The sequence below is a fragment of the Poeciliopsis prolifica genome, unplaced genomic scaffold (genome assembly GCF_027474105.1).
Source record: "Poeciliopsis prolifica strain line A6 unplaced genomic scaffold, Auburn_PproV2 SCAFFOLD045, whole genome shotgun sequence".
Classification (NCBI taxonomy): domain Eukaryota; kingdom Metazoa; phylum Chordata; class Actinopteri; order Cyprinodontiformes; family Poeciliidae; genus Poeciliopsis; species Poeciliopsis prolifica.
In genome coordinates, this window is record NW_026562420.1 from 3,138,365 (window position 1) to 3,158,745 (window position 20,381).

At 39.2% G+C, this 20,381-nt stretch overlaps 1 protein-coding gene across 1 annotated transcript in view; it reads left to right on the plus strand.

The window, feature by feature from the left end:
• Window positions 1-18,910, plus strand: part of LOC129376816 (collagen alpha-1(XI) chain-like) — a 47,298-nt gene extending 28,388 nt beyond the window's left edge. The window contains exons 22-66 of the mRNA XM_055056409.1: window positions 72-116; window positions 194-247; window positions 325-369; window positions 445-498; window positions 1,644-1,688; window positions 1,775-1,828; window positions 2,665-2,709; window positions 2,859-3,020; window positions 3,110-3,163; window positions 3,243-3,296; window positions 3,376-3,420; window positions 3,875-3,928; window positions 4,038-4,082; window positions 5,383-5,436; window positions 5,550-5,603; window positions 5,800-5,853; window positions 6,343-6,450; window positions 6,536-6,625; window positions 6,735-6,788; window positions 6,929-7,036; window positions 7,237-7,344; window positions 7,982-8,035; window positions 8,124-8,177; window positions 8,396-8,503; window positions 8,587-8,640; window positions 8,745-8,798; window positions 8,883-8,936; window positions 9,006-9,059; window positions 9,179-9,286; window positions 10,966-11,019; window positions 12,477-12,530; window positions 12,631-12,684; window positions 12,792-12,845; window positions 12,930-13,037; window positions 13,123-13,176; window positions 13,783-13,836; window positions 13,919-14,026; window positions 14,582-14,635; window positions 14,768-14,803; window positions 14,910-14,963; window positions 15,094-15,412; window positions 15,527-15,639; window positions 15,732-15,800; window positions 16,589-16,822; window positions 16,900-18,910. Of these exons, the coding sequence (XP_054912384.1) occupies window positions 72-116; window positions 194-247; window positions 325-369; window positions 445-498; window positions 1,644-1,688; window positions 1,775-1,828; window positions 2,665-2,709; window positions 2,859-3,020; window positions 3,110-3,163; window positions 3,243-3,296; window positions 3,376-3,420; window positions 3,875-3,928; window positions 4,038-4,082; window positions 5,383-5,436; window positions 5,550-5,603; window positions 5,800-5,853; window positions 6,343-6,450; window positions 6,536-6,625; window positions 6,735-6,788; window positions 6,929-7,036; window positions 7,237-7,344; window positions 7,982-8,035; window positions 8,124-8,177; window positions 8,396-8,503; window positions 8,587-8,640; window positions 8,745-8,798; window positions 8,883-8,936; window positions 9,006-9,059; window positions 9,179-9,286; window positions 10,966-11,019; window positions 12,477-12,530; window positions 12,631-12,684; window positions 12,792-12,845; window positions 12,930-13,037; window positions 13,123-13,176; window positions 13,783-13,836; window positions 13,919-14,026; window positions 14,582-14,635; window positions 14,768-14,803; window positions 14,910-14,963; window positions 15,094-15,412; window positions 15,527-15,639; window positions 15,732-15,800; window positions 16,589-16,822; window positions 16,900-17,046 (3,492 nt within the window). The 3' untranslated portion in view covers window positions 17,047-18,910. The remainder of the gene's footprint in view (window positions 1-71; window positions 117-193; window positions 248-324; window positions 370-444; window positions 499-1,643; window positions 1,689-1,774; window positions 1,829-2,664; window positions 2,710-2,858; window positions 3,021-3,109; window positions 3,164-3,242; window positions 3,297-3,375; window positions 3,421-3,874; window positions 3,929-4,037; window positions 4,083-5,382; window positions 5,437-5,549; window positions 5,604-5,799; window positions 5,854-6,342; window positions 6,451-6,535; window positions 6,626-6,734; window positions 6,789-6,928; window positions 7,037-7,236; window positions 7,345-7,981; window positions 8,036-8,123; window positions 8,178-8,395; window positions 8,504-8,586; window positions 8,641-8,744; window positions 8,799-8,882; window positions 8,937-9,005; window positions 9,060-9,178; window positions 9,287-10,965; window positions 11,020-12,476; window positions 12,531-12,630; window positions 12,685-12,791; window positions 12,846-12,929; window positions 13,038-13,122; window positions 13,177-13,782; window positions 13,837-13,918; window positions 14,027-14,581; window positions 14,636-14,767; window positions 14,804-14,909; window positions 14,964-15,093; window positions 15,413-15,526; window positions 15,640-15,731; window positions 15,801-16,588; window positions 16,823-16,899) is intronic.
• Window positions 18,911-20,381: the final 1,471 nt, after the last annotated feature.

Consider the following 20,381-nt stretch of genomic DNA (forward strand, 5'->3'; position numbering starts at 1 on the left):
GCTCTCTGCATTTCAGGATACAACAAAAAATGTTTGTTTTTGTTTAAATCCCATGCTGTGTCTCCTCAAAGGGCATTCGTGGAACTGATGGCGTCCAAGGTTCAAAAGGCAACATAGTAAGTAAAGTCAAATATGTTACCCTAAAGGTGCTGGATTAATTCACTACTTTTACATGAATTATTGTCCATAATAGGGACCACCAGGAGAAATTGGAGCACCCGGTCAGCAAGGCAACCCTGGAATTGTTGTATGTGCTAAAATAAAGCATGTTGAAAATGAACTCCGTGGCTTAGTTTTAAGACTAATGTGATATTGCATCTGCAGGGTTTTCCTGGCCCTCAGGGGCTTGTAGGACTACCAGGAGAGAAGGTAAGTGAGCTTTAGCTGGTGATTATTTTCTTTAGGATGAGATCTCTTGATGGAAAATTTCTCACTGTCTGGCAGGGACCTCAAGGGAAGAAAGGGATGCAGGGCTTACCTGGAAACGACGGGCCTCCAGTACGTACAGATTTCATGTTCCATATTTAGGGTCTGTCCCAGAAACCCTGCTCAGCCTGTCAGTGGGGCAGTTCTCCAGTGTCCCGCCGTGTTGTTGTTAAAGATGTTAGACATTGAGCAGAAATTTGAAGATAAGATAAGAATTAATGTTGTTGGAAAACATTATAGGATATGTAATGCTGGTCACATTCAAGAGTTAAATAAAATAAAAGAAATAATGATAAGTAAGTATTTGTAGGTTTAATGATATTCTTAGTGTACAAAATTCAAGTATTTATTACAATAAGTTTTGTTATGTTTTCCTAAATCTTCCACTTTTGTTTAGAAAGGTCTGCCACTGGTGCAGTATTTTGATTTGCTAAGTGTGATCAGTTACTTTTTATCCAAGTGATTGAAGTACTTGCAGTAAATATTCCGATTGGTTGTTGGCATGGCTAATTTAGTTGCTGGTAAAGACGCAGGCATAAAGAAAAAAAATAATTCTAAATGCAAACAAGACACATTTTTCTTTATACACAAAGGCAAGTTGTGGCACAAATATAACATCATATGCAGAAGGTTGTTCCACAGCATGCTGACATCCACCCATACTAGCTAGTACTGCATCATCTAGCAACCCACAGCTCCGATAATGTAAACCACATCAGCTCGGTGGCGCCCTCTTCCTGCAGTGAGCAGGTAAACAAGTAGGCTCATTATCCACCCCGCTGCTCCTCAGACTTCAGAAAAAGAAATGACTTATTTTGTCCTTTACCTGTGACTTGTGGCTTTATTTATTTAAGTTGTTAGCATGTAGGTCGGTAGGAAATGCACCGGTTCTGAAATCCAGTTATTAATAAATGACATCAGACCTCCAACTCCCTTCTTTAGTGTTTGCATGCATACCTTAATATGTTGCCACTGCACTTTTAACCATTATACCAAAGATATTCTTTAACTTGTATTTGCTATTATTGTTACTGGTATATTTAGCATGAATAAGCAAACCAAGCTTAGCCTGATGGGAAGCAAGTAAAGCCTAGCAGCCTGTCAGGCCTGCAATAGTCTGGGACTGACTGTCTATGTCAGACCCTTGTTGCATTCCTGACTCTCTGCACCATAATTACCTCACTTACATGGCTGAGTCTTTGTCTGCTTGTCTACAGGGTCATCCTGGAAGAGAGGGGACTCCAGGTGAAAAGGGATTGCCAGTAAGCATGTACAAACTTTCTTTTGTACTTTTGATGGTACTTGCAATGTAGAATTTTTTTCAAGATGTGTTTGTGTTTGTTGTTAGGGTCCTTCTGGCGTGCAGGGACCTGTAGGATACCCCGGACAACGGGGAGTTAAGGTAAGAAATGCACATTCATTGTGCTTGCAAATGTACTGAAACACCTTTCACTGTTTTATATCTCATTTTCTTACAATTGAAATTCTAAAAAATGGGAATGCATTTGTTTGTCCGATTCCCCATCCTCTGAAAATGGAAAATACAATCCTGAATAAATCATGAATGAATAGAGTCTGCCTGCCTGCCTTAGTTTAAATCTGTCTGTTGTATGTAGGCCTCAGAAGTGATTAGAGAACTGCTGAACAAATCAATGAGAAAGATGTCGAGAAAACTTAAAGTAGGGTTAGTTCTCTAACAATATCCCAGTCTTAGAACAACACATGAAACCACATCAGTTTAGCTGAAAGAATCTATCATCAAGGCATCCCTGTCATTCACACAATGAATCTAACCTTTAAGGAAGACAAACAGGGTGAATATAACTTACTTTGGCTTGATAATTGTCATCACCAAAAAGTTTACATGTCCGTAACTGTCCTCATGACAAAGAAGGAGTTAACTCTAGAGAATATGGTTCTTCTGAAAACCGGACATTTCTTTCACCTCATCTCGAATGGACAAAAAACAAAGTAAAATATTAAAGATTTCAAGAGAAACAGGTTTAAGTTTTCCTTTCACTTTACAATTGTGCTACTTTGTGTTGGGTAATCACATTAACAAACATTATAGGTTGTGGCTACAATTTCACAAAAAAAAAAAAAAGGAAAATGTTGAAGGCGTACGAATAAGTTATAGAAATTGTGTAATGAAAAGAGTGTAATGTTTTTCCCTCTTAACAGATGCTGAAGTGAGAATCATCACCTGATGTCTAATTTTTGTATGTTGCTGTTTGACAGGGTGCAGATGGAATCAGAGGGTTGAAGGGAAGCAAAGGGGAAAAGGTAAAACGTAATAAAGCTAATATCATCTTTGTACATTCAGCAAATTAAGCTGTCTGGAGCTGCTTTTTTAAACCTACAGATGAGCTGAAGTGTCTCCTGTTTTTCTGCACGGTTTTCAGTATTTTAGTTTATCACACCTTTCTCTGCAGGGAGAAGATGGTTTTCCTGGGGCAAAAGGGGAGATGGGAGCGAAGGGGGATGTTGGAGATAATGGACCTCCAGGGTCTCGAGGTGAAGATGGGCCTGAAGGTCCCAAAGGTCAGTTGGGTCCTCTGGGAGAGGCCGGGTCGGCTGGTACTTCTGGAGAAAAGGTACATGTTGTGTAAGGCCATGTGTAATTAACAGAACAGTCTTAACCTACCATTATCTGCAAATTCATTCAACTCGTGATACGTTTCAGGGGAAACTGGGGGTTCCAGGTTTACCTGGGTATCCAGGACGACAGGGCCCCAAGGTAAAATGAACTGAGAATACAAAATTGGTTAGTGATAGAGCAGCAGATGAGGTTTATGTTGTCCTTTCTTTGTTTGCAGGGCTCTGATGGGTTTCCTGGTGCACAGGGGGCTCCTGGAGAGAAAGGGAAGAAAGTAAGTGAAGCATTCAGAACACATGCTGTGAAATCCTTACTGTGTTTCATAAATGTCTGACATTTGCCTCATTTAACAGGGTCCTGCAGGACAAGCAGGAAGTGCAGGCCAAAGAGGTCCAAATGTGAGTCTTCACCATAATATGTTCACTTTTAGTATTAGCAAGAAAATCTCTCTGTCATTACTGTCCTGCCAGAGATTTGTAAGTTTCTTTGTGCTTGTAACTGTTTTTTATCACGATTTTTTTAAATGGTGGAAATGTTCTTGTTTTGTTGTTTTGTCCAAGTCAGATGAGTGCTGGTTTTGACGGTTTTAAAGGTTTTTGTTTACCATGGCAGCAAAACAAACAAACAAACAAACAAACAAACAAACACAAACAAACAAACAAACAAACAAACAAACAAAATCCAACAAAATCACAGAGCATCCCAGTGAAAAAGAACTTTACACAGCCTTGGATAATGTGAAGCTTCTTTCTGCTTTTGAACTACAGCTTTCTTCTCATGTCAGGACATATTCAAGCAGCTTTCACCTTTCATCTGATTTCAAAGTGTTTTTTTATGGTGTGTTTCTGGCAGGGTGCCCGAGGAGGCAGGGGGGTGAGAGGTCCTACAGGGAAACCAGGAGAAAAGGTTAGCCGACTCTCACCTCGACCCGCAGCAACATGTTTCTGTTCGCTGTGTTCCTGCTCAGCCTTCTGTCACTGCTCCTGTGTTCTCCTTTCCTCTTGTTTCCTCTCAGGGAGCCTCAGGACATGACGGGCCCCCAGGATCTCCTGGAGAGAGGGTAAAATATATAGTTGTGTCACAAAAACATTATGCATGCAAACATCCGTATATTTTATTTATTATATTTGAGAAGCTCACATAAGATTCTAATAGAACAAATGTGATAAATTATTTTATTTTACTTATTTTCCATGAAAACCTTAGAAGTGTGGTTTGTATTTGTCTTCAAATAAATATTATTTAAATATGTCCTAAATGATAATGAATAATGTCAAGGGCAGTGCAATAAGTAAAGGGCCGGTCCAAGATCAGGGGCCTCATGTGTAACACTTGCGAACGCACAAAAAAATATATGGCACAATATTTTACGCGCAATGTATAAAAATGAAAATGCCGTGAAAGTTTGAGTAAACATATGCAAAATTTTGAGCTGCTGTGAAAATGTGCAGCAGCCACGCAAACTTTTCACCCAAATTCACTAAAATCTGACCATGTTCAGTTATTGAGACCAAGAAGCACCAAAATCAATGAATTTCCATAATTTTAATATTTTACTGTTTAAACGTAAAGTATAAAACTGAACAACATATATCCTCATACAATAACCTAAACCGCACACAAAATAAAGAGGAGAAAAAGAAATGATGTGAAAAACCTCACTCGAATGTAAATAGTACATTTCCTCAGTTTTTGTCTCATAAATAAACTGCTCTGTGTGCTGAAGCACATGAAATGCATCTGTGGGGTAATTTCATTCTCACTAAAAAAAGAAAACGGGGTTGAATCAGCAGATTAACTCCCAACAGGTTTGATTACTTTTAAGGTGATTAAGGTTTCATACAATCAAACGTATAAAAAAAGTTGCATAAAGGTGAGGTGCGTAATTGAGGAGCGCTTTGGCCCTTATGGAGAACAGCGCCAGTGGAAGGATTCAGAGGAAGCGATTGATCAGAGATCATATTGATGTGCTGGGAAATGTTGATAATGATTTATTAGCGTTTAGATTAACCCAGACTGATCATCCTGGAGCTCGGAGCAAAATTTAAAGAAAGCTGTGGGTTATCGGTGCAACTACGTATGTATTTATACATCCAATTTTATTTTGCACTTAGATATCTATCGCCCATATCTCCAGGATGTCATCAATGTCATTCAAAGTCTGACTGAGTTTCAGTTGTTTTGCAAACAATTACAGGTTACAGTGAATTCCAGATGTGTCCTCAAGGCAAACTGCATGTTTTTCTGCTTTAACACACCTGATTCAATATGACCAAAACATTACACTGAATGCTATTTATGAAAGCATCACAATATTAATCCCTTCTTTGTTGGTTCATTTTGCATATTTTGTTTTCTAGGGACCTTCAGGACCACAAGGAAGGAATGGAGAGCCAGGACCTAAAGGCTCAAGTGTAAGCAATTACAAAACTTTTTACAAAAGTCAAACGGCGCCACAAATTTATAAATATAAATAAAATTGATCTACATCGGCATAAAATTGCATAAAATATGCAAAATGTTACAGGGTCCAGCTGGGAAGGATGGACTTCCGGGTCATCCGGGTCAAAGAGGAGAACCGGTGAGTGACATTATGAGAAAAATCTTCATTTCAATAGATGTCTTAATCACACATTTACCCAGAAACCCTTGCTCAACCCATACTGAGCCTCACAGTGTGTTTAAGTCCTGGTGGGGGTTTTACTTACGTTTAAATTCTGCTCCAATGATAGTCTAAAAGACACATTGCCGATATTTAATGTGTAACTTCTTTTCAGGGCTTTCAGGGGAAAACGGGCCCCCCAGGGCCTTCAGGTGTGGTCGGACCACAGGTAGGCACCTCTTTTTGTTTTGAGTTGAAGAATTTTCCAGTGAAATTACTTATAACATTATATCCAGTTCAGTTCAATTGCAGTTAAACAAATTTCAATTTGGTAAAATTTTATCTTTTAAAACTTTTATATTTTTATTTTAACAAATTCTAATTATTTTGATGACATTCCAAATATTTCAAGTAATTTCAGTTTATTTTGATGCATTTCAATTCAATTCAGTTCGGTTTTTGATACAACGTAAAACAGGATGACATCAAGGCCCTTTAACAGTCAAAAAGATTGAATTTGAATCCTGTTACACTGAGTACATGGACATTATCCATCTGGGATCAGTTTGTTTTGACTCAGCTTGATCTTTTCAGTAAGAGATCTCTCCTTACATCCAGTTTCATTTTCAAAGCCATGCTCTCTCATTGGGTTGGATCGTAATACCCTGTTACTGTTATTATTGAAGCCCACTGACATGACGTGTGATGTTTATTTTAGGGTAAATCAGGGGAACCTGGACCAACAGGAGACCGCGGTCACCCGGGAGCACCAGGGGTACCTGGAGAACACGGTTTACCTGGGGCTGCTGGGAAAGAGGGAGGAAAGGTCAGATGCAGACTTTTTATTTCTGTTTTCATCATTCCACTTATTCTGTAGGTAATATTTCTGTTCTTTTTAATTCATGTCTTAGGGGGATCCTGGTTTACCGGGGATATCAGGGAAGAACGGTCCAACTGGACTGAAGGGGTTCAGAGGGAGCAGAGGAGCCACTGGAATTATGGTAAATCATTATCAACACTTAAGAGTATATCTATGTATATCTGTGTTTGCATTTTTGTGAAGATCTTTTAGTAGTTTAGTGCTACAAAATGCTTTATTGACATTTAAAGGGACCTCCTGGTCTGAAAGGAGCAACAGGCCCCAGTGGATCCCCCGGATCTCTGGTGAGTAACGACACAACGATTCTGATTTACCTTAACTCCCCTGTCAGGCATTCTGCAGGTGTGTTTCCCTATATGTAACATTGTCTTCTGCACTAATTCGGTTCTTGAGGACATTTATAGGAATGATATATTGTGTGTAGGGGCCATCAGGAGAACGGGGCCCTCCAGGACCAGCTGGGGCCATCGGACAGCCTGGTCGTGCCGGAGCGGTTGGAGGATCGGGACCAATGGGAGAGAAGGGGGAGCCTGTAATTATCAGCATTCTTTTTGTTTCTTTTAATCATTTCATCTGCTTTAGAAAACATCCTCAGAGAACATGAAAAAAACACACAAACAAAAAATACTAATATGGATGTGATTTTAATAAATGAGTTGTCGTTTGTAATGTTTCTCTGCATTGTTTGTATCCTAACTGCACTTTTTAAAATGAACTCATTATTTGCCTCAGGGAGAGAAGGGTCCTATTGGACCTGCGGGTAAAGACGGGGATCAGGGTCTAGGAGGAATGCCCGGAGCAACAGGACCTGCAGGACCTTCGGGGGATGATGGGGATAAGGTAAAGCATGCATGATGTGTTACAGCACATTAGAAATAAATACAGGACCAGGGGCCAAAATCTGATTAATGCTTTTGGTAAAGTTGTGTTCCAATACAGATTATATCTTATTCTGATAATTCTATAACACCTCAAATTAACAATATTCCAAAAGCATTTTTTGTACCAGTATTTTGGCTAGCATGCTTTTTTGTGGTTAGGATTTAGTATAAGCAGCAGTTTCCATGTGAAAACGTTGACCTTCATCTCAACGCTGCCAACATTTCCACACCCAGCATCCAAACTCAGCTTGAAAGCTCAAAAAAAACAAAATCAATCCACTTCTCTGCAATTCCTTCAGTCTTCCTGTTATCTTCTGGATTCTCAGCCTGTTTTGAAACAGTAGAAAATATAGAGACATTTTAAATAGATTTCTACAGCTGTTCTGTATCACCTCAATGATACTGCAAGTATTCAGATCTGAGTGTTCTTCCCTCAGTAACCACTTCCATATCACAAACTGTTGTTGTTAGCTTGAGATGTTCGCGCTTGGCATGGTGGGTTCACGAATTGAAAGGAAGATTGGATTTTTAAGTTCTCACCACTCAGTGCTGGTCATGTGGGAAGTTTCTAGATGTTTTGTGTTTCATGTCCACAGGGGGAACAGGGAGGACCTGGACAGAAAGGCAGCAAAGGAGACAAGGGGGAAGCGGTGAGTGTGGGGTGGGGTTGTGCTTCTGAAGGATCTGTTTTGGTGACCGAATCTAATTTCACATAATTATTTGGTGATTTCTCAACAGGGCCCCCCAGGTCCTACTGGCACCCAGGGGCCAGTTGGTCAGCCAGGTCTTCCAGTGAGTCTTCATCTCTTTTCTTTTCTGTCTTGTTAGGACTGATGTCACAACAATGTTTGTTGTGACATTTTTAATGTAATATATCATAATATGATTACATTTATGTTCTAAATCCACGATCACAGTGGTTTGATCCCAGTTATCAATCTGTTGTCACTAATGTCGCGAGATGTTGTTGATCCTAAATGTGTTCACACCAGAATCCGCCTGTCTAACAGGGTGTAGATGGGCTGTCTGGCCCTCGAGGGCAGCAGGGTATGTACGGTCCCAAAGGAGACGAGGGGCTTCGTGGTTTTAAGGGCTCCAAAGGGCCAAGAGGATTACAGGTAAGGTTTGTGAATGTGGGGATTCTTGAAGGATATTAATTTAGTTCTATTTCAGTTCAATAATTCTATACATATTTCCTCAGGGTATGCCTGGCTTACCTGGAGAAAAGGGAGAGAGCGGACATGTTGGTCTGATGGTAAGTTTATATTCTCTTTATTCCATTTGTTTGCTTTGCACCTTTTTTTCTAATGTCACACGTTTGGAAAAAAAGGTTGATTTGTCCTGGTTACCTGGTTGTAGGGTCCACCTGGACTACAAGGCCCCAATGGTGCTCAAGGACCTATGGGAGGATTGGTAATGCCTTAGGTGTTTGTTTTTGAATCTTTAGTCTTTCCAGAACTAAATTCTGCGGTAATAAACATAATTTGTGTGACACAGGGACAAACTGGCAGACCTGGGATGATTGGACAGCCAGGTGTTGTGGGAGAAAAGGTAAAAAAAAAAAAAAAACCTTCACTGTTTTCACTTGAATATCCTAATACTTCTATTTTTTCCTCTTAGGGAGAGGATGGAGAAGCGGGTGACCCTGGACCAGTCGGTACTCCAGGAAGGCTAGTGAGTCTGGTTTTTAGCTAGCAAATCCTTGGAATAAAAAAAAAAATTACAATTAATTTTAATTGCCTTAAGAGTCTAACACACTTTACATTTTCTCATTCCTCTCCTGTTGCCTTCAGGGTGACAAAGGAGACCAAGGTGAAAAGGGAGATACGGGCCCTCCAGGAGCCGCCGGTCCCCCGGGGGCCCGGGGCATTCCAGGAGAGGATGGAGCAAAGGGCAATGCTGTAAGGGCCAATCACACTGCAATGACACATTACAATAGCATACACAAACAACTTTAGTTGTAAATAGAAATGTCGAATCGATTCCTAAAGAATTGAACAGATGTAGTAAATAAATGGGTAATAGATATTTTGTGGTTTTAAAGTAAAACAGAAATACTGTTAAGTATTTACCATTTAGAGGTTTCTTAGTCTTTTAGAGTGTTTGTCACATATAAATGTTTTAGATCCATCCATCCATCCATTTTCCCTCCCTTCTCCCTAACGGGGTCGGGAGGTGCTGGTGCCTCTCCAGCTGCGTTCCGGGCGAGAGGCGGGGTTCTCCCTGGACAGGTCGCCAGTCTGTCGCAGATGTTTTAGATCATTAAACAAATTTTAATTTCAGTCAGAGAGAAACATGAGTATAACATGAAGCAGTTTTCAAATAATTATTTCATTCATTAGGAAAAAAGAAGCTATGTGATAAAGTATTTCCCTCTTAAGGGCAACAATTAGCCATCAAATGTATATGGGAACTGCAGTCTTCTTGTTGAGAAAGTTTGGCCTCTTCCAATTAAACCATAAATTAATTATAATTAGGTACAAAAGAGCTTCATCTTACTTGCCACAGCCAGTCTTGATTCCTGCCTGACCCGTAGAATCAAGAAGTTACTTAAACAGAACCAGTCTGAGAACAGGAAGTTGGCAAAATGAATTCAGATCAGTGCATCAAGTGCAGATGGAAAAAAATTCAAGGATAGACTAGAACTGTCAGTCAGTTACAGACAGTAACATCCAATTGTTTACAGAGTCTCTTCCCAGTCTCTGAGACTTAAACCACAATGAAAGCCAGAATCCACAAACAGATTAAAGCAGCAGTGAAACTTCCCAGGATTAACCAAAATTATCCCAAGAGTGAGGAGGAGTAACCCAAGACAACCAGGACCAATCATCTGAAAGGCTTGTCATACCTCAGCCAACAAAAGCTTTTACTGCTTATGTCTTTAGCTAAGGGGAATAACTGCATTCCACTTGGAGATGTACAGTTTTAGCTATAGGCTGAAAGGTCAGCCTTCAGAGACTCTTCATGACTTCAGGGTCTACCATCGCCACCGACCTCCAGCAGTTCTGGTTCTCTGTCATCAATGGCCTCCAGACTCTCAGCTCCTTCGTAACTGGCCACCTTCCTGTTGCCTTTCTGAACTGATAGTTGGTTTTTCTTTCTGACCCTTTATTTTAGTTTGTGTTTCCTCTGTTGTGAAGAGTTCTCACCGTAAATCCAATACTGAATCTGTGGCTCCAGCTAAAGATTGAGGTGAAGACACAGAGGCCTTCCAATATCACAGACTTTGATCACATCCCGAAAATCTCATTTTCAGACATGAAAAAAGCTGATTAGCGAATATAAGAGTGTAATTATTGTAATGCAAAAAAATATTTTTGCTATTGGTTTTTAACATGGGTATACATATTGTTTGACCAATAATAGTTTTTTCTCAAAATATTTTCTTACATGTTTTAAGAGATGCCTGCCATATTCTCCATTGGAAACAAACTATTTAGCTGAATGACTCACTTTAGCTTCAATCAAACATTTTAAATCTTTTAGCAATAGCAAATTTACACTGTTGAAAATTAATAAAATATGTGCTTTGATTTTCAAGTTTAATGCTTTGTATTTTTGAATTTTCTTCTTTCCACAGGGTCCCATCGGTTTGACTGGTGACCTTGGTCAGCAGGGAGAGGCAGGACCCAATGTGAGTGCCTGCTTGAAATTCACTTGTTTTTTCTTTTAAGTGATCATACAGTGCTGACTGGTCATCTGTTTATTTCACTGCTGTAAGTCAGCAACATGTCACATCTCTCAGAAGCTTGCGTTGTATGTGTGGGAACATTTGATGTGCATGCACATAACAAGAAAACTATTCACACCCCTTAAACCGTTCCATATTTTGACACATTATAACCAAAAATCTAAATATATTTCATTGGAATTTTATCTGACATACCGACACAAATTGGAATACAATTGTGAAGCAGAAAGAAAATGATACGTGATTCAAAACTTTACAAATAAAAAACTGAAAAGTGCGGTGAGCAGAAGTATTGCAGAAGAGTGCAGAAGCCAAAAGGCCCATGGTGACTCTGGACCAGATGCAGAGATCCACATCTTGGGTGGGGGAATCAGGAGAACTATTAGTCATCACTGCACAAATGTCTTTCTGGAAGAGTGGCAACAAGAAAGTCATTGTTAGAGAAGCAGAAGAAGTCCTGTTTACAGTTTTACTGAAGTCATGTTGGACACAGCAGACACATGGCAGAAGGAGCTTCGGTCAGACGAGAACAAAATGTCGTTCACAAATGCTCTCCATCCGATCTGACTGTGCTGGAGCTGTTTGGCAAAGAAGAAATGGCAAAAATTCAGTCACCAGATGATCAAAGCTGAAGACTAGCAGATGGAATCACTGGAAAGCGTGGTTTCACAAAGTATCAACTCAGCTTTTTAGTTTTTATTTTTAAAAAATGTTTTGAGGAATGCATTTTTACTTCACAGTGCTTTGTGTTGGTCTTTCACAAAAAAATTCTAATGACATGCATTTATGCTTCTGGTTGGAAAGTGACAAAATATGGACAAGTTCAAGGGTTATGAACATGTTGGCAAATAACTGCATGAAAGCTAAACATTTATTTTGTAAAATAAAAATAGAAAAGTTAGTATGATCTCAGTTAAACTTTGATTAAACAACATATTTCCTTTAAAGATTAAATATAGAAGGGAAAGAAGCAACTCCTAGCCACAACTGTTTATTTATGTTTATGTTTAAATATTGCATATGTTATAATATTATAAGAAACCACAAGATCACATAAATATAAACATTCTTTAATGTATGTATGTGATGTATATTTTACATATTAATCATCTGTTCCAGAAGGACAAAATCAAAAAAATCAATAAGTAAATAAAAACTACATAAATACTATAGCACCAGAAGGAAAATGTCAACATCTGTTGGCTTTTTTACATTTCTTTTAAATCTATTTGTGTATGAAACTAACATTGCACATTTGTAGTTTACTTACTGTTTTGCACAGTTTTTATAAATTGTCAGCAGTGTTTTTCACAACATTTTATCCATGCTACTTTTTAATACAGCTATGCATGTTTTGTAGTTTAGTTTTCCTCTGCCCACTCTGTTACCTTCCTCATTAGGGTGTAGATGGCCTCCTTGGATCTAAAGGAGACACTGGAGAACCTGGTAAATCTGTAAGTCTCACTTTGTAAACTTGTGACCTTTGACATTCTTAATGTCATTATTTAAAATGATGTTATCATACAAGGGGACCTTATTCTTTGAATTCCTCAGGGACCCCCAGGGCCGACAGGGGAGCCTGGACCACCGGGGCCTCCTGGACGAAGGGTTTGTATCTCTGATTGTGTGGGGTTGTTTTATTATTATTCTCTCAGTATCAAGTTTCATTATTTGAATGATGTCCTGCTACTTTCAACTCACCTGTAAACATTCAGGGACACTTGGGAAAACCAGGGAAGGAAGGCAAAGAAGGCCTGAAAGGAACAAAGGTAAACATTTGAAGCATCTTTTTAAAAAGAAACCTTTGAAATGAACCGTATCTCTGAGGGTGTCCCATGTTTCTGTCATTCCAGGGGAGCCCTGGACTGGAGGGTCCCATTGGAAAGACGGGGCCCAGAGGCTCTCAAGGGCATCCAGGAAAAAATGGTCCACAGGGCCTGAGAGGAATCCCTGGGCCAGCAGTGAGTCTGTTTGTGCCAATAGAAAGAGCACAGACTAAAGACCAAACAAAAAAGTTTCTTTTTGTTTGTGTGTGTATGTTTTTAGGGTGAGCAAGGTTTAAATGGGCCACCGGGTCAAACTGGACCTCCAGGTCCCATGGTAAGATCTTAAATTTAAACCTTTATCCTAATTAGTAATATGTACTTTTACAAATAAAATGTCTTGCTTCTAGACATGAGACAACAACTGTCGCCAAATTGGAGCCTCCAGTTACCTTTCATTTGTTTCCCTCAGTAAGCGCCTGGCACAAGGCCAGCTGGATGGTTGGGATTCTTTCAAAGCGAGGGTCTTAAACTGCCGTTCTCAACTGCCAGTGTTCTGCAACTTTTAGCTGTGACTCCAACTCAGTTTGTTAGGCTGACTCTGTAGAGCCTGAAGGAATGCTAAAGAAGCACTTTAGTCATTTGATGTAGGAAAACATCTAAAGTTTGATGGGCTTCAGGTTGAGTACCACTAAATAGTTAAGCTGAAGTTTTCTGTTTGAGAGAATGTATGAATTTGGTTCAAATGTTAATTAACTTTAACTAAACTTACAGACATTAACAATGATGATCTTTAGCTGTCAAAAATAAATTACATTTCTTAAATTGAGTTGAGAAGGTGTATCAAAGAGATTATGTGAATACCAGTGTTTTATGACTGATCTGACCGGGTAGATGAAAAAAAAACAACATGATTTTAACTATGTAACCTTTAACTCTTTAGGGTCCACCAGGTTTACCCGGGCTCAAGGGAGATCCTGGCAGGAAGGGAGACAAGGTTAATCAAAAACACACAACTGTTCTTTTACTGTAACGTTTTCACTGTTGTGTTTGTAACCTCAGTCATGATGTGGACACAGGGTCATGGTGGACTAATCGGACTCATAGGTCCTCCCGGAGACATTGGAGAGAAAGGTGACAGAGGACTACCAGGAAACCAAGGCCTGCAAGGTCCAAAAGGAGATGAGGTACTGAAACACCCAGAGTTAGAAACACAATGAAATTATATACTTGAGACTCACTTGGTGAAATAATTCAGATTACATATACTGCAGGTGCACATTAATAAGAAAAATTTACATTGATGAGATACTTTTTTAAACATGTTTCTATATGTTTCACATTTTCACATCCACATTTGAGAAGGCAGCATCTCTCTGGGACATTCCCTGCTGTTCTTTAAAGAGTGACAGAAACTGAAACTGCTCTGTAAATCCAGATTTATTGCTTATAATACAGTTTTGTAAAGTATCCACATGAAAATAGAGTACCTCAACAAAATACTTGCAGAAACTATGCAAGTATTTTGCAGCTGACATAAAATTTGTGGGCTAATAATGGATTTCAAGAGTAGAGTTTTGTGGCAACTTCAAAAACCAGTCATACCTCAGACTTGATTGAGAAATCTCCAGCAGCAAGTAGACGTTGAGCAACAAGAACAATTTTTTAAGATGGCAGTTCTTTCTTTGTTTTTGAAGCTTGTCTTGTTTACTTACAGTTTTGTTTCCTTGTATAAAAATTAGGGTCCAGTCGGCCCACCAGGCCCACCTGGACCTCCTGGTCCCACAGGACTGTCTGTGAGTAAACTATAGGTCGTCACACAGCTTGTAAAGAGGCTAACCAGTTTCTGATCTGACAGTTTTTTGGAAAACTACTCATCCTCCTAATCTTATGCTTCTCTCTTTTCAACACCTCACCTTTTCTAATAGGGTGCTATTGGTCAAAAAGGCTCCAAAGGGAACCAGGTACAGTTGATACTGATTTTTCTCTTTTTACTATTCCCTGTTATTACACTCATTGTTAGCAGCTCCACAGTACAACCGAAAGTACATTGTATTATTTACTATTTAGGGTCCGATAGGTCCCAGAGGAGACACCGGCCCTGTGGGGCCTCCAGGACCACCTGTGAGTTCTGCCCATAGCAAAAGTTTTTGTTTTTGATTCGTAGAAATGCATGTGCCATCAAAGTGTCTGTATTCTTGAAGACTCTGCCTTGACGTCTACTTTGTTATTTTGATGCGTTTTCTCTCCCCAGGGACGGGCCGCTGTTGGTTTTTCGCCTCTTCCAGAGCGAGGAAGAAGAAGAAGAACTCACCCTGTGGTGGATGGTGCTGCAGTTGAGGATGAGGAGGAGACCACGGACGGAGGAGAGGACGACGGTTGGGTGCAAAGCGACCAGGCCACACTGGATGGTTTGGTGAAAGATAATGAGGCTCAGGACATGGAAGAAGTTTTTGCTTCAATTTCATCTATGAAAGTTGAAGTGGAGGGTCTGCGTAACCCAATGGGGACTTACCACAGCCCAGCACGCACCTGCAAGGAGCTCTGGCTCCTTCATCCAGAGCTCCCCAGTGGTACTTTATCACTTTGTGAACTTTTTGAATCGGAACAACTGGACCTCTTTGTTTACATGTCTAAAATATTCGTGTCCTTGTGTGAATTTTTTTTTCTTTTTTTTGCCTCTCCAGGGGAGTACTGGATAGACCCGAACCAAGGCTGCCACAGAGACGCCTTCAAAGCTTTCTGTAACTTTACTGCACAGGGAGAAACATGTTTGTACCCAGACAAAAAGTTCCAGTCGGTTAGTTTATACAGCTTGCAGAAAGAGATCACTCAATCTTCTTTTGTTTGGACAGCAGTACAAGATAACTTCATGTTCTTTGTTTCCATCAGGTGAAATTAGCAGCATGGAAAGGTGAAAAACCTAACACCTGGTACAGTAAATTCAGGAAAGGAAAACAGGTACAATGTGATAAATATATCTGCATCAGTTTCATTTTCACATTATGGGGAGATATATGTGATTTCAAAGATAATTTTATGATTCTGTCCGTGTCATAACACACGAGTCTCTCCACTGAGTGGACATACAACATGTTCTTGTAAGCTTTCCATTTTTTGCTCATTTTTCAGGGTTTTTAAATGTTCAGTGATCAAAAGCAGCATTGATGGTAATGGGGCTGAGGTAACACGCTTTTCCACAACAACAGAGATAAAAGTTGTCTGCACAGATTGGTCTGTTTCCATGGAGAAAATTGGTTGAGTGAATAGATAGGAAGTCTGCACTGATTGGTAGGCTCTCTGCAGGCCCGGGGATGCTTTTAAAGAAAGTGTTGGTTTAGTTAGAGCCACAGATGACCAGAATAACAGCTTCAATTATTTTACCTAAGAAAACAAAACATAGGCCATGTTTGACAATAACCTTTCAGTATAATTAGAAGGTTTGAGATATGAAGACAGACAAAATGAGGCTGCTGTGAGGTACCTCCATCCAGAGCTCTGAAAAATAACCTGGCTCTACCCAAGATGGAATTTGTGTTTCTACAAGATGGAATTTGTGTTTCTATGTTTGTCAAAATTATCACATAATATATACATGTATGTATATATAATATATAAAAGGAAATGTTTTACAAGTCACTGTGGTGGTGATGTGCACAGAGCTACTTTTTGTTTCTGTTGTCTTTGCTGTATTTGACCATGAAGTGATTCTTTTAGCTTGAACGTGTCATTCTGTGGCTCTCTTCCAGTTCTCCTACACCGGGTCCGATGGTGTCTCGATACACATCGTTCAACTGACCTTCCTGAAGCTTCTCAGTGCCACAGCCAAGCAGACGTTCACCTATCACTGCCTCAACTCTGCCGCCTGGCTACATGTAGCCACCTACAGTCATGAACATGCACTGCGCTTCAGGGGCAGCAACGGGGAGGAGCTGAATTACGAGAATGCACATTACATCAGTCCGCTATATGACGGCTGCCAAGTAAGTGTTGCAGACGTATGACATTAAAGAAAACATGCAGAAATGTGCTTCATTGTTTGCTGTTTGATATTTTGCAGGTACGCTCAGGACAGGAGAGGACAGTTTTGGAAATTGAAGCACCGACATCCCAGACTCTCCCCATCATCGACATAGCTGTGTCCGATTTCGGCAGTGGGAACCAGAAATTTGGTTTCCAAGTTGGCCCGGTTTGCTTCAATGGTTAACAATCTCAGGAATGCATACGAATGGGATTAATTTAATAGGAAAGAGCGTAGGACACTTTTTACATGCAGGGAGAACAAAACTTTCAAGATCACATATTTAATTTGTACAGTCAACAATTTTTAATGGCTCAAACTACCACTCTTGCTCAAATGTTCATTCGGTTTGTATGTTACAGGTTCAGTGTTGTTGTGTGCTGCAATGACTCACTGTGGACTCACATGCTGTTTTAAAGACAAGGTCACCTTTGTTGATGTTTGTTTCTTCTTTTCTTCTTCAACACATGTACTCTGCTCTGTTTTTCCTGCTTCTGTTTCAGTAATGACTTTAAAAAACAAATTGTGTTTGTCACACACATCTATCTCCAGTCCCCTGTAAAGGAATCAGTGTGGAGGAATGAATATTCTTAAACCTGACAGATGCAGACCATCCAGCATAATCCAGTGAAATAACTGAAACTGTCAGCATTCACAAATAGGTTCATATTAGTTTGTTTTGTTCATTGCAAATATCTGTTTGAGGAATCATAAAGAAGAAGCTGACTTTTAATTAGTGACACAGAGAATAATTCTGGTTACTGGAATCGGGTTTGGTGATAATTCTTAATGTTCCTGAGCACCAGGAGGGAGAAAGATCTTTCATTTGTGTGGAGATTGTTACTGAGGAAAAACACTCATTGTCAATATATCAGTTTGATGTTTACAATAAAGTCAAACGACCAGTGATATAATAAGCTATTTAAAAGGAAAATAGTTGTTGTTAATTTAGGCTGCAGTAGAGCAAGACAGAGGCAGAATGACAAATACATTGCAACAAACCTGATCTTTTTTACTTTTTACTGCCTGCAACCACTGAAAATCCAAATCCAACAAGAAAAAAGACTTTAGCCTACATTAAAATTCTCTTAACACTGCTACAAATATTCTCCACTCTATTTTCTTAGTGATGAAAAACATAAATGTTTTAATTTTTCTAAGAAGGACATCAATAAGAGTTAGTGTATTATAAAAATGTCTTTCAATACAATTCAAATCTCATATTTGTGACTGTGTACAGTTTCAGATATTTTTTGTTGTCATCAAACCACAATGTTTTGTTTTCTTTTGTTCTTTGTTTTGTTGTAATTGTGTGGTTGTGATTATGAGTTAAGCACATTGCATTGATGAGCCACAACATTAAAACCACTTTCATAATGAATAATACAAACATTGATCAAAGATGTTTTCATTATCAGAATTGAAGTCTGAACTAAAAGTGAACTAAATTCAACTTCAGGTTCATGTTGTTAGTTCATCACAGGTCGACAGTGTTAGCTATTAAATAACAGTAAATTTCATGACCAAATAACTGCTAAGTTTATCAATGTTACAAAACGGCTCCGACAACTCACTCAATCATAGTAACAAGACAGAAGAATGAACGCTCTCGTTATTCCAGTCAAAACCATTCATAAACTAAGTCACAGGAAACTGACATAAATCGTTTGTGAGTTTATTTAAGACTGTACCTTCATCACAGGTTACTGGTTTGAGTAAGATATATCTGTAAAAATGTAATATGTATTTTCAAGTCATTGACAGCTTGCTTCAGTTAACTTACCTCATATTGCTGCAGCAGCTGTGGAAAAAATGTCTGTCACTGTTGAAAGAATATGATCAGAATGTCTTGATCATGTTTTTATATATGGTTTTTATAGACACTCACGTTCTATAAAAACCACTCGTCACCTTGGATGTTTTACTCTTTGTATTAGTTTAATTAATCATGAGCAAAAATTTTTTTGTGTGTGTTAAAAAAGTTTAACAACCCCTCACTCCTTGTATAACATCTAAGTGGAAACTGATTTCATTATATGAGTTATAAATATTTTCCTCTTTCAAATCATTATTTAATAAAAGCATCTTGGGCTGCAAGTGGAGTCTGTGGTCTCAGTCAGGCTTCCATATCTGGATTCTCCAATTTTACTCTCTTCCTTCTTGCTAATCACTTCAAGCTGTATCAGGTTGTGTGCAGATTGGTTGTGAACACCATTGTTTTCCAGACCTGGCAAAGTTCTCTATTGGACTGAGATCTGGGCTTTGACTTAGCCACTCCTGAACATCCGCCTTTCAAACCATTTCTGTGGAGCTTTGGCTGGATTTTTTGGATCCTTGTCTTTCTGGAAAATATATGTTGCCATAGGTCTCTTATAGATGGAAGCAAATGGTCCTTTAGAATTCCCCTATATTTTATTGTTTTCTTTTTAGCTTTTACCTTTACAAGCCTTCAAGGGCCTGCTGCCAAGAAGCATCCCCATCACCAGGCTTTCACAGTGGGGATACACTACAAATGTGTAGTCATTTGTAGTGTTTTGTGTCTCTCAAACAAATAATCTTCTCTGATGGCCAAAAAGCTGCATTTGGTTAAATCTGATCAAATAACTTTCTTCCACTTGATTATGGAGTCTCGTGTGCTTTTTGGAAGACTCTTGTCGAGCTTTTATATTGAGTTTTCGTCAGCAGTGGCTTTCTCACCTCCTCTGCCATAAAACGTTGAAAGATGAAGAAGATGGGCAACAGCGGGTGTAATGCAGAGTATCTCCCGAAATCAGCTGCTAAAGCTCGTAGCTCTTTCATGGTAACCTGGTGACTGCTCTCACTAGTCTAGTTTTTGCACATTGAGTCAGCTTGTGAGGATGGCCTGATCTGGTCTCAGATTTATGTGTAAAATATTCTTTCCAATTCTTGAGGATGGATTGAGCTGAACTCCAGGGGCGGTTCGGGACCTTAGAGAATTTGCTTGTATCCATCACTTGACTTGAACTTGTCAGTAAACTTTCTTCTTATTTGCTTAGAATGCAAATAAGAGTTGTCATGGCAACCAGGAATTCAAATGAACAGGTGAATGGGCCTTCAGACACAGGTGCCTTTCTACCACAACTCCTTGACATACAATCCCTGTACTCAGGTGATCTCCACTCCACTCCTTGTGAAATTACTAGCACCAACCAGCTGGACCACTGTAGAATTACATCAGTCTATTTAAAAGAGTTGAGTATTCATTTATTTTATTTTACACATTATTTGCTGTTTTCACAACTAATAATGAAATTATATTTTTGTGTCTTGGTCAAAACAGACAAGTTTTGTTGATTAATTTGAGCACACTCCCCCCCCACACACACACACGCAAGAGTAAAATATTTGAAACTCACTATTAGCAAATGTCTAATCTTAAATCACTTACATATTTGGAAAACAAAAATATCTTGTGTTGTGCTGGGACATCCCAGCACAATACACATTTCTTACATTCATTCCCTGCAAATTATTAAGGCGGTGCTTTTAAAGTTGTGGCT